This window comes from Drosophila eugracilis, unplaced genomic scaffold (assembly GCF_018153835.1).
Source record: "Drosophila eugracilis isolate 14026-0451.02 unplaced genomic scaffold, ASM1815383v1 contig_2154, whole genome shotgun sequence".
Lineage (NCBI taxonomy): Eukaryota > Metazoa > Arthropoda > Insecta > Diptera > Drosophilidae > Drosophila > Drosophila eugracilis.
The window spans coordinates 4,251,578-4,264,603 of NW_024573038.1; the positions used below are offsets into that span (position 1 = coordinate 4,251,578).

The following is a 13,026-nucleotide window of genomic DNA, read 5'->3' on the forward strand; positions in this document are numbered from 1 at the left end:
TAGGAGAATGATTTGATTTTAAAGTAGAACAAGTCTTTAGAATTTAAGATTGTTTCCTCAATTAACTAGTCTAAATAATGGTTATATTTAATCGACTTGAATATGATTTATTTCGAAATTTCCTTATTTCCAAAATATTAAAAAAACTCGGGCGCTTTAAAGTGCGATACTTTTCAACAACTTTTTAGAATATTTGTTCTGAAAATGCAACAGAATTTTATAGAAATTAAAGCCTTAGCGATTAAAGTATTTAAAAATATTTGTCAATCAAATTGGGTTTTGACATTTGTCCTTGAAAAGCATTTAATTTGATTCGTTTTACCAACAATTAACCACAATTAACTTTGCAATTTATATATTAAATATAATATAATTGCCGGCGGCAATTAAAATTAGAATATAAATGGGAGTCCATCCAGGGGAACCGCGAGCAGTCATGTTGGCCCATCGCTATAGGCCTCGTCTCCCTAGTGGAGAGTTGGCACCGATGGCCTGGCCACTGGTAGTATACAGGACTCTGAATCACATTGCCTGGCCACTGGAGGCGGACTCGGGTCGTTGGACCGTTTTCGTGGACAGGTTGCTGATTTTTATGGGCTTTCTGGTCTTCTGCGAGCACAACGAGGTGGACTTTCATTATTTGATTGCCAATCGGCAGGACATGGGCAACCTGCTGACGGGCATGCCCACATATCTGATTCTGATGGAGATGCAGATACGGTGCTATCAACTCGCCTGGCACAAGGATCGCTTCAGGGCTCTGTTGCAGCGGTTTTATGCGAAAATCTATGTTAGCGAGGAGATGGATCCCCATTTATTTGCCAGGATTCAGAAGCAAATGCTGGCCACACGGGCCAATTCGACGGTCTATCTGTTGACCCTGTTCAATTTCCTAATGGTTCCGGTGACGAATGTCATCTACCACCGACGGGAAATGCTCTACAAGCAGGTGTATCCCTTCGACAACACCAAGCTGTATTACTTCATCCCACTTCTGGCACTCAACTTCTGGGTGGGCTTCATCATCACCAGCATGCTCTTTGGCGAGCTAAATGTCATGGGTGAGATGATGATGCATTTGAATGCCCGATATATCCAGCTTGGCAAGGATCTCCGCCACTCAACGAATGTGCTGTTAGAGGAGCAGAGCACAATGGACTTGGCCTCAAGATATCAGCTAGCTTTGACCCAGATCCTGCGAAGAAATGCGGTTCTCAGGGATTTTGGGGAACGAGTGGAAGAGGAGTTCAGTCTTCGCATCTTTGTCATGTTCGCTTTTAGTGCCGGCCTGCTCTGCGCTTTGTTCTTCAAGGCTTTTACGGTTTGTAATCCGAAGATGTGTTGACAATGAGAAAATCTTTCAATTTCTTTATCGTTAGTTAGTTTAAAGACACTAATTTGATATTCCTTTAAAAAATCTTTCAATAATCACCAAAGCAATGCTGAAAGTCCTTGCAATTGTAAACTTCATAAGTCCACATTGATTCTTCATTTCATTAGCTGTATGCAATGTCGTCACCAAAGAAAGTTTTCTTTTTCAGAATCCCTGGGGTAATGTGGTTTACATCGTATGGTTCCTAGCTAAGTTCATGGAGCTGCTAGCCCTGGGAATGCTGGGCTCTATTCTCCTCGAGACGGTTAAAACTTTTCTTTACTATCAATCCATATAGTCAATAAGAATCTTATGATTCCCCTACAGACAGATGAATTGGGTATGATGTACTATACCTCCGGCTGGGAGCAGGTGGTTCATCAGTCGAGCAATGTCAAAGAGAATGTCAAGCTGATGAAGCTGATGACTTTGGCCATCCAACTGAACTCGAAACCCTTCTTCATCACCGGCCTAAATTATTTCCGAGTCACTTTGGTGGCAGTTCTGAAAGTTGGTTACATTTAAGGATTATTTTTGTTGCTTAATTAATTGACTTTAATGCCATAGATCATCCAGGGTGCCTTCTCCTACTTTACCTTTCTAAATTCGATGCGATGAGCTGGATGGAAGTGCTGGAATAATTGTGTTGCCAATCATTTGGAAATCATACGTTCCCCGGTATCATTTGTGGCCTGACCCTTGGTCATTTGTCTGCCCCCAAAAACAGGACGCATAACTCCACACCCATAACCATTCCCAGGGCCATTTACCTTTTGTGTGCTGGATATCCGCTGACAACAATGGAGCTTTCGAGCGCATTCAAGGATATTAACACGTGCATGACTGTGATTTATGCACCTCCCTCCTGCAGTAGTAAGTGCAACTGGAACTGCATCTGCCAGTTGGAGTATCATCAATCCAGTGGCTCTCCACTCTCGACTCCTAAGCAGCACATTTAGGAGCGGGTAAAATTTGCTGCTGCGTTGACAGCTGCAATCCGAAGACGTTACCCGGCATATATCCATATCGATATCCATATATAGCCATAACTGTCAGCCATGACTGAGTGGCAGCAATTGGCAGGGGAGAGCGGCTGCCGTAGATATCGTGGCACTGCTATATACATATATCTAAGGGATATAGTGAGTGGAGTACATGCTCATCCACTGGCAATGGCACAATGCAATATATTTACCATTCCAGCGGTGACAGCAATGTTCAGGAAAATAGGAAAAATATAGTGATCGAAGGTAACATAAACCTTGTTTTAAAGCAGATAAAACCAGTTAAAAACTAAGTTTTTCCGATTAATTGGTATTTTGATTATTAACTTTTTTTGCGATTGGGAGGTATTGATTGTAGATCGAGTAGATTCTTTAACTTAAGAAAGTGCAACAGTATGTAAAAATAAATATTAACTTAGATGTTGGTAACACCCTTCACCATATTTTTTAACCATTTTTTCTGTACAGTAAATACTATTATTTTGAGCACAGATGCCATAGTGTAAGCATGCATATGCCGTGTATGTGTGGATATGTGTGGATACATAAATCGGGGAAAATGTCGTTACAAATATTTTATAACAGGAAATCCGTTATTTATACGCACATTGTATTGGCAGCGGGGTGGAGGGAGACAGAGGGAACCGGGGTGGTGATGGGTAGTGGGCGGTGGTGGTATTGGCGTTGAAGGAGATCAGCAGAATGCAAAGGCAGCTTCAATCGGCACTTGGCAAATATGAATGAATGTTGTTTGCCAGTCGTTCGCCCGTCCTGTGGTCCTGGAGCATCCACCATGCCATGCAAATCCAAGCCCACTCCTTCTCCTGGAGACCATCAATTGCCTGATTGAAGCGACAAAATGCGAAATCCTTATGAATTGGCTACAATTTTATTTATTATTACTCGTTCTATTTTCCGCCTCGCACTCCGAGTGCTGCACTGTAAGGAAACACTCAAAAAGCTTTGCTGTATTGCTAAAAAAAATAAATCTTTTAAACGCAAAAATCTTTTGAATTTACATGTTATTCTTTGACCTAGTTAATTAATCATTATTTTATTAATACATCAAAAAGTGATACAAAGTGGTTATGATATTGTTTTTCAGTGTCTTTCAAAGGGGGCTCTGTTCTCCCGGCATAAACCTTGCCACTTCTACTCCCTCCCAATATTTCCAATCGTCTCCAGCGTCTTCACAATGCACTGCAGCTCTGGCGACGAACGACTTGTTTTGAGCCAAACAAAATGACGTTCCCAAGGCGATTCCATTATGATGGCCTGCAAAATGTTGGCAAATTGCAACGGCGCAATTGATATTGGCTCTGTGTATTGTATGAACAAAGTGCCAATGCCGTGAGCTGAAGCAACAAGATGAAAAACAGCACAACTACGCCAGTGGGAAAGCGCTGAAAATGCGTTGAATTGCGATAGAATTTGAATGGCCAACTAATAATTGGTTTCTTTGTAGCAAAATAATATTTATAGTATTAAATATTATTAAGGAACAGCGATAAATTGATTAGACCAATGGATTATAACTTTTATTGTAGGTGACATAAATTTAATTTAAAAAAAGAAAATTTTAATAGCCAAAAAAAATTGAATTTATAAATTTATTTTTTTGTTCATGCCTTTGATAAATTTGCCAAGTTTTTTGTCACTTGATCGAATTGGACTTGTGTTTATCTGATTTATAAATTGTAACAAAATTTGAAGTCCTCAAATGGTTGCGTCTTAATCAAATTTAACTTAGAAAACCTTCCTTCTTTAACCAAAATTATTTAAGTTGTCTAAAAATAGTATTAATGTCTTAAATGAACTGTGAAGTGTTTCAAAATTTAGAAGTTAGGACTTCGACGCTTTCTTTCTTAATGACCAGGATCCTGTCTAGCAACTTGTTGATCCTTGGACTGATTCGGTTTTATTACGATATGGTGGGGACCATAGCCTTGCTCTGTCTTTTGGGATTTGGTGTCCTAGACTACGGATACTGCATCCACGGATGCGACCTTCTCTGGTGGCGCCAAATAGTGATGCTGGAGGAGATCACTCCACTGTCTACCATGTTGCATATCGTTTGTATCAAAGCAGTCCTTATTTTGGGACTTGCGTTGTGGAGCTACAACAGAACAGAAGAATCTAAAGAGCATCTTCAAACGCATAAGGACATGCCAATCGCTTATGTTCGTAGGCGATACTGTCGTTTCCTCGTAATGCGTCTGCTGGCGTCCTTGGACATGCTTATATACAACCAACCTCGATTGAAGGACTTCTCCCTACGGCACAAGGACCTTAACGATGCAGTGGAACTCTTTCGCTGGGAGGCCCGAAGGCTCTTCGAACGAACGGAACTGCAACTCCGTCTGCCCCTCCACGAAGTCTTTCCTGTAGAAGATCTGCAAGAAGAGAAGCTCCTCCAGCTGGGATACGGAGAGAATTTACAACAGCTGCGGGAGCTGGACATTCACATGATGGTCTACGGGACCTGAGGGGGAATCAGGGATGGTATGGTTGCCAACCGCTTTACCAGTTGCCAAACTTTTTAATTGGATTTCGGCAACAATCCTTGGGCTGGCTGTTGTTAATTTCACTTTGCCAACATGTTAATTTTAATGCAGTACACGCATGAGAGTGGGGGTCCAAAGTCCCCAAAGTGCCAAGTCCTCCCTTCCTCTGATAACTTCGTTGTAGTGTGGATGGAGTACAATGGATGGTTGGATGGAGTATATGGCGTCCCCGATGGCGGCTTGGCATTCTTTTGAGCTAAAGTTGTAACACATTAAATCAATGTGTTATTTTATAAAAATACAAAGTTCTGTAAGCTTTATTTAACTTAACGGAACTAGGTTTTTTTTTTATTTCTTAGAAATATATTTTAAATCTAAAGTTGTATCACTTAATTCTTTAGCTTTGAATACCAGAAGTCAGTAGTGTTGCTATATCAAAAAGATTCCAGGCTGATCAGTATTTTCGTATCTGAGAGCCTTGCGATATTCAGGTAGTAAAGGATTGTATCGATTCACTGGTGATTGCAGTGGAGGTGGTCTTTGGGGTGATGATCCCTGAGGTGGTGGTCTCTGATAGGGTGGTCTCTGAGCAGGTGGTCCCAGAGCTGGTGGTCGCTGCGGTAAAGGCATCTGATCCGCTGGTCTTTCTCCCTCCCTCCTCCAGTGACCCACTGGTCGCAGTTTGACCGGTGGGGCAGAGTGCACAGGACCATGTTGATAGAAATGCTTGTGTATGGTCACCGGTCTCAGTCCCAGCTTCAGTTTTTCCGCCTGCTTGTGGGCCAGCCACCTCTTGCGATCGAAGGCATTGACATTGCGCTTGACACCGAACACCAGATGAAGGAAGGGCTTGACCAGCACACTCAAAGCAACAAAACCAAGGAATCCAAAAACGGCTGGAGAGATCAGGGTGAAGAGAAAGACGCCCAATGTAAAGGGATTGAGGACCGTGAAGAAGGCCACGAACTTAACAAAGGGGTATAGCACCTGACCGACGTGGCTCAGGTACTCCTTTTTCTTTTTCTTAAAGATGCTGTTGTGCCTTAGAAGATACTTTATCTTGCTGAAGGGACGGTGAGTGGTGGTCACCTTATTGGGTTTCTTGGTTGTCAAGGCGGTCAGTAAAGCTGTGGGTATGGTTTGAACTTGCGGCGGATAGGGATAACCATGAGGATGGTGGTAATACGGCGGCTTGGTGGGATTGGCAAAGATCACTTGACCTGGTTGGAAAATTGAATGCTCCTGGTGATCCTCTGGTTTTGGTTTTTTCTTCCGCTTTCCCCTTTTCTTTTTCTTCTTCTTGTCACCCTTGTGTTTCTTCTTCTTTCGCTTCTTTCTCCTCTTCTTCCGCTTCTTACGCCGACGACGACGTGTCCGTTTCCGACGTCGGCGGATACGTTTTCGCCTGCGGCGAATCCGTTTCCGTCTCCGCTTCTGACTTTGCTTGGCTCGAGATTCCGGTTTCAACTCGGCTTTGTGCTCAGCTAGCGGTTCCGAGGACTTTACTGGCTTTTTCTCCAGATAACCATCTTTCAGGTCCTTCTTTATTAAATCTTCTACTAGGGTTCCTACTATGTGAAAAGGTTTAATGGTGGTGGTGTGTTGATTAGCCTTGATTAGGTCCTTTTCCAGTTTTTGCAAAATATGAAATGGCTGTACGGTTGTTGTTTTAAGCTCATAAGCCTTTTGATCCTTGTATAATTCTTCCAGAATGTGAAAACTAGAGTTTGTGTGAGCCTGCAACTGCTGAGCTTCCTTCTCCTGCTCCCAGTCCAAATGCTGAAGGATACTGAAAGGCTTCACTGTCGTTGTTCGCTGCCATTTCGCCTCGAAGTCCTGCTGCAGTTGATCGAAAACATGAAACATGGGCTTCCCTCGGACCAGGACACGCCCTTTGGCCTCCTGGGTGGGCGTGGCCGGGAGCAGTTGCGCACACAAAGTTTGGTATATTTTTGCAAAATTAAAAACAGGGAGAGCCCGGCCGCTAAACTCGAACTTTGCTAATCCATCACGCCCGTGGCTGCGTGCCTGGCCACAGTTTTGTGCGAGCAAAATCAACAGAAATATGGCAAAGTTGCTAACACTTTTGGCACTTCGTCCCTGCCCCATTTCGATTCATTTTGCCGGCGGCGGAGAGGTCCTTTTCCCTTCTTGGCTTTGCGATTGAGTTTGATGTTTGATTTAATTTCAGCTTCCACTCCAACGCTGGCCAACTACAACTAAAGTCCAGCTCTTGGCCATTGCCACTTCATCAGCTCGGTAGCTGGGTAGCTCGGAAACTCAGCAACTCGCTAACTTGGGCCAACTTGTTGAGCTTGTTGGAGACTGGGGTCAAAAGGGTAACAGGGCCCATTTCACTTTTCGCCGACTCTTGATTTCTGATTTCTGGTTTCTGTTCTGCTTCAACTTTTAGTTTGGTTTCCCTTCTCCCCAGAGTTTCTTCGCTTGTGGTTCTCGCATAAAAGTAAAATTTATGACTACTTAGTACATTATCAACGGGGCTGTGCTACTCGTTTTGTGGGCTCTTCCCCCTTCCATGTTATGACAAATTCCCCTACAGCCAAACAACTTGCAAAGCACTTAATTATGTTTTTTTGGGCACAAAAACCCGAAAACTGCTGCCCTCCAAGAACCGGAGCAAAACGAGGCCGAGACTATCACAACACGAATTATGTGAACTGCCATGCAAAAGACTTTGGAAAGTACTTGGTGGCCAATTGCAGTTCCCATTTTGTTGCCACTTTTTGGGACCGCCAAACTTTTGCTCGGCTAACGTGTACATTCACATGCAGATTTATAGGTATTCTTGTGGGTCACAGACCTCTAAAAATAGTTTTGGAAACTTCTATAGTACGCATTATTAATCAAAAAATTATGAAACTGAAGACGGTGGCAATAATTCTGTAAATACGGATTAGAAGTTGTATTTTTAATAAGTAATACCCACTCATCTTTGCTGTTATGTTAATGACTTTAATTTTTGATAAAAATCATTATAAACATTTTTAGATATTTTGTAATTATTGAGCTACTAAATTCCCAATTTAAATATGACCACTCAAGGTGTGTAATAATGAAGTAAAATACTTAACAATTTTAGGCCTGAAGCCTCATAATGGTCATAGCTGAGGCCATTTACCTAATTAAGTTTATACTTGACAAGATTAATCCTTCTTATTAAATCTTCAAACAGAAAAGATTATTGGAAATTTCACCACAACCTTGCAAACTTATAACCAGCATTTAAGTACCTTCCTTAAGGCCATAAAAATTGTTGACTTTCATGAGTTCTGGCCAGGGACCTATATTTTGGCTGTTATTTTGCGAGGCAACATGTGCCATGGTTCTTTGATGTTTTCCCATTACATGTGCTTACAACATTAGCGTTATGCTATCTGCAGTCAATGCCACTTTGAATAGCCATTATCCTAATTGTTTATTATGGATTTCGATCGGATACTGCGCTGGCATAATGCCTGCGTTTTACGATCTAATCTTTTTGGGCGTGTATGCGCCGGCACATTAATAACCCGTAATAAAAATGCTGTAAATGAGCCAAGGGACAGGTGTTGATAACCGTGTTGCCAAACCATTGCGATTGTACGTGAAGTGTGAGGTGCTCGGGGAAATGGTGTATCCTTACGCTATCCCTATGAACCCGACCTGCAGCACTTATATTGTCAATTAAGAGAGGCATGCAATTTGAACAATTTGTGGCAGGGAGTCTTGATTGGCATGCTGTGACCTCGCTCTGCGGACACTCAACGTTGTCATGACGAGCAGCTGCACGGCAAAATTTGATTGAAATTTCGCCAGAGAGAACTGATTTACAGTATAGTTAAATATAAAGGGGAAACGGAAATATTAGCTTACTAACTAGCTTGTATGTAGCAGCAGCACACAGAATTGGCTACCAGTTTGTAGCTTTAAAGTTAAGTTTTCGAGTTAAGGCCAAAATACATCCATCTTCTACTCAAATATGTTTTAGCGTTGACTTTTTAAATATTTTTAGCATGGATTATATGTAAACAAATAAATATATTTTATTGTTTTCTCTTTTTTTTACCTCAAATTCATCCTTTCACTTCAAATGCAAATATAAATCGGAAACTGTTGGACATTTAATCAAAAGCGATGTCCAAATATCTCCCACTTTACGAATTTATCATTTAATTATCATTATTTGATGTTATTTGGAATTAAACGTATTTGTTTTCATTGAATAACCAATAAATTGTCATTGATATTATTTATTTGATACTCGATATTAAGAGAATAAATGTTATAAAGGCAACTTTGATAAAATATTTCCTGGGAGAAGAATGTCAAAACGATTGGAATTTCATTGTCCGTAGGTTAGGAAAGCCACACAAAGGAAAATATATTTTAATCCAATATGCAGCCTTTGCTTCATAGAATCCGCTCCATCCACGTGTCGCAGGTCCTCCGGACTGCAGCCAAGACAGATCTCCGTGGGATGCGTGAAAAGCTGAAGTTCGAGTTCTCGGAGGACAATAAGCGGAGGGTCAAGGCCCTGTTGGCCTGGTATCCAGAAGCCGAGTGGAAAGGAGCCCTGATACCCCTCCTGGACATTGCACAGCGGCAGCAGGGATGGCTTTCGATCAGCGCCCTTCATGCCGTGGCCGAGGTTATAAAGATTGACCCAATGGATGCCTACGAAGCGGCCCAGTTCTACACCATGTTCTTCATGAAGCCACGCGGGAAATATGTGGTCAGTGTTTGCACTTCGACGCCTTGCAAGTTGCGCGGAGGCGATGAAATCTTTGAGGCCTGCAAGAAAACCCTGAATCTGGAGCATGGCCAGACCACTCCGGATATGCAGTTCACTCTGAAGGAGGACTACTGCATGGGCGCTTGTGTAAATGCCCCTGTCCTGGCCGTTAATGATGATATGTACGAGGATCTGGACGAGAAGAGTCTGGGCGACATCCTGGCGGATCTAAGATGTGACAAGCTGCCGCCCGCTGGTCCGCGTAATGGGAGATTTGCCAGCGAGCCGAAGGGTGGACCCACCACCCTGAAGACCCAGCCACCGCCTCCTGGTTTCAAGATGCAGGAACTGTCAGATCCGAAGACCAAGAAGTGCCAGTAGCCATTGATTAAGTCTTAAAGCAATAAATTCCCACTGCCATCGGGAAAGCAATTCGCGACCAGACTTTCAAGGGTCCAATGGTCGGGGTTCGCAGGCCAACAGCTGTTGTTTTGCTAAGCTCCTGTTCAGCCGCATTCCCGCGTCCTCGTTCTCTTCTACGTCCGCCGCCACTGCACTTTATCCCTGGCCAAAGGACATGCCTTGGATTTCTGCAGCGCTGGCACAATAAACAGACAGGAGCAATGACAAAACAACAGAACAACACAAGATAGGGGCTATGATAGTTAACATCGAAGTGTCAATGCCCTTAATGAGGTAAGTAATTAACACCTATCCTATAATGTATTTATCAAAAAGCATGTCATTTCTAAAATATTATCAAGACTTAACCTGTTAAATAAATACTTATGTAAATTTAAGATGAACTAAATAAAAATTAAAATAAAAAAATGTACAACCAGAGACAAAATAATATCTATTTTCACATGATATTTTAAGAACTGAAAAACCTAAAGAAGTGCGAAGATAAAAGTTAAAAGTTGTCACCCTCAAGACCCATTAACCCAGCGAGTTTTGCAACAACTGATTTGAATAACCTTGCGGCAAGGGTATAGCCAAACCCCTTGTCCTGTCAGGCATTGCAGCAAGCAATCAGCTTTGGTCTTGTCCTTTCGCCTTCACCCTTTTGGCCACCTCCTCTGTGCTGCCACACCCATTTGCCACTCCCAATTGCCACAACTGCTGCGCCCCAACCCCCCTCTTTTGCGGTTTGACCCCGGACTCGGGCTGCATTCTAATAAAATGTTGCCAGGAGCGAACAACCCGCGCAACTAGGAGCAAACAACTGGCAACTGTGAAGGCTGGCGGCGATGGCAACAACCCGATATTGTTTTGGCCAAAATAGTTTTAATTGTTGCCCGCTCCCCAGCAGGCTTCCATCGCTGTTCCCGGTTCCTTTGGCACTCGCACAGTCAAATTACAATGGATATTTTTCAGTTTTCATAAATCTGTTTGTCGCCCCACTTCAATGGCCATCAACAAGCAGTTGTGCCAGCTGAAATGCCAGTTCGCCCACCCAGATTTTCATCATATCCCCAGCACATTTCCCCCAAAATCCATTTCCCCAAGCTCCCCTTCCATTTCCCAATCCTCTCACCGCCTGTCCCTGTGCATGGTGTTGAATTTTTAAATGAAAATTGTTGCTATTGAAAGTTTTTAATTTGTGTGCGTGCGTTTTAATTTTATTTCGCGTCGGCGATATTTTCATCAACTGTTCGGGTCCCATGAATTTGTAAGTCCTTTTGGAATGTTCAAATTGTAGATTAAAGTTAATTTATAGTATCAGAAGACATGAAACCTTTTCGGTAGAACCTTTTACTTAAGGTATCCAAATAAAAATAGTAAAATGTTGAAAGTTCAGTTCTATATAAAAAGAATAAAGTGATGAAATATATCTGGAAAATTATCGTTTTCATATTTTTAATACATTATTTTGATTTAAAATTTTCAAAAATACGATATATTTCATTTAAATATCCAACATTTATTAACATAAATTTAATTTTAGGTTCCTAAGAAATGGAAATGTCATCTAACTTTACGTCCTTATTACTACTTTATGTCACGTAATCGCAGTACGGATGTTTTGAATGAATTACAATTACACCTACTTAAAATTTTGTGTACGATCTGTGGAAGCCTTGAATGGACTACTTTGTATTTATAATTGCAGCCTAGGGTGTATGATGTTCCGTTTGACAGAGGCTCCACTTTCCCAGCTTGCCGTTAAGTTGTCCCCCGACTCGTTGACCCACTCCAGGAAAGGCAGGGTAGCATTTTGCGTGATTTTCGCCAGCAAAAACGGCACCTTTGGGAAATTAATATCCTTTTTGGGCCGGGGCACGAGGCGAGTGCTGCTCTGCTGGAGTGTGGCAACAGGAGCCCGTAGAGCAGAATCACGTGGCTGGGGCGCGTGAGCAGCGCTTGAACTTTCTGCGGCCACGTTGCACGCCCCACGTTCCGCGCCCTTCATCCGCTCGATCCGCTCCACCGCCCACAGGTCAGGGCTTTGTTTTAGTTGCTGCCGTTGCTGTCGTTGACAACTTTTGTTGCCCTCGAACCAACCGCTTACCGCACTCATAACTGCTGGCAGTGGTGTCCTTGCCGTTTTCCCCGCCAGATTGCATGGCCTTTGACCGCCCACTACGCTTTGCGTAACTGCCCGTTCTTTATTATTATTATATTTTTTTCTGACTATATTTTATTTTGCGCAATTACTCGTTACATTATTGCATTTCCTACTGCTGATATACACGCATAGTTCACTGAGTCGAGACCAAAAAAAGAGGATGCTCCAAAGCCAGAGCGAAATAATTAGAAAACATCTCGGCGAGGGAAGGAGATCAAAGAGGACCAAGGCGGAGGAAGTGGAGGACGCGCCTGGTGGCCACTTCCAATTGCCACTTTTGTGCATCTGAATGAGTTGCATTTTAGCATTCCACTGCTTTCGTCCCGCGGCTTTGTCGCCCTCGAAAAAAGTTTTCATTTGCATGTTTTTAGTTAATTGAATTTATGCAGAACTTTCCGCTTTGGTGCTCTGGGCAACGGCATTTATATAAGCGCCAACTGGCTCAAAATATTAAGCATACGCCCCGCAGGTCTGCAGAGCTTATTAGCCGCGCTTCAGCCCGAAGTTTCCATAGAGCTCTTACTCCCTGGCAAAGCCATTTAGCGGGACGACTGACTCTTTGACTTGGCCAGCTGCGGATGGCTTCCTCTCGGTGGCTTTGATTTCCTTTTATGTGCCAGCCATAAAGTCCAAAGAGTCGAGAACCGAAAGAAGCATCAACTTTATTACATTCCTGGAGCAGGAGCAGCAGGATCGTTGGAAGCCATGTCATCAGCTGGCCATAAATGCCTCCACTGCTGGCCCCAAGCTCATTTGCTACACAAAGACGAAAAGTTCTTAGAATTTTCACCATTGGCTTAGTGTGTTTGAAAACCAAAGTTTGAAAGTTTAGAAAATAGTATAGG

General features: G+C 42.7%; 4 protein-coding genes across 4 annotated transcripts; 3 read left to right on the forward strand and 1 right to left on the reverse strand.

Moving 5' to 3' along the window:
• The first annotated feature begins 436 nt into the window (after window positions 1-436).
• On the forward strand, window positions 437-2,015 carry LOC108114078 (odorant receptor 74a). The gene is made up of 4 exons (XM_017224833.1): window positions 437-1,321; window positions 1,542-1,637; window positions 1,700-1,882; window positions 1,940-2,015. Exons 1-4 carry the CDS (start codon window positions 437-439, stop codon window positions 1,988-1,990), a joined length of 1,215 nt encoding a protein of 404 aa, XP_017080322.1. The 3' UTR covers window positions 1,991-2,015.
• Window positions 2,016-4,049: 2,034 nt separating this feature from the next.
• LOC108114028 lies at window positions 4,050-5,253 on the forward strand. The gene has a single exon (XM_017224775.2). The coding sequence runs from the start codon at window positions 4,188-4,190 to the stop codon at window positions 4,860-4,862; it is 675 nt and encodes a 224-aa protein (XP_017080264.1). The 5' UTR covers window positions 4,050-4,187; the 3' UTR covers window positions 4,863-5,253.
• A 56-nt stretch (window positions 5,254-5,309) lies between these two features.
• Window positions 5,310-6,989, reverse strand: LOC108113896. The gene has a single exon (XM_017224601.1). It carries the CDS (start codon window positions 6,987-6,989, stop codon window positions 5,310-5,312), a length of 1,680 nt encoding a protein of 559 aa, XP_017080090.1.
• A 2,242-nt stretch (window positions 6,990-9,231) lies between these two features.
• Window positions 9,232-10,044, forward strand: LOC108114067 (probable NADH dehydrogenase [ubiquinone] flavoprotein 2, mitochondrial). Its single transcript, XM_017224822.1, has one exon. The coding sequence runs from the start codon at window positions 9,277-9,279 to the stop codon at window positions 9,991-9,993; it is 717 nt and encodes a 238-aa protein (XP_017080311.1). The 5' UTR covers window positions 9,232-9,276; the 3' UTR covers window positions 9,994-10,044.
• Window positions 10,045-13,026: the final 2,982 nt, after the last annotated feature.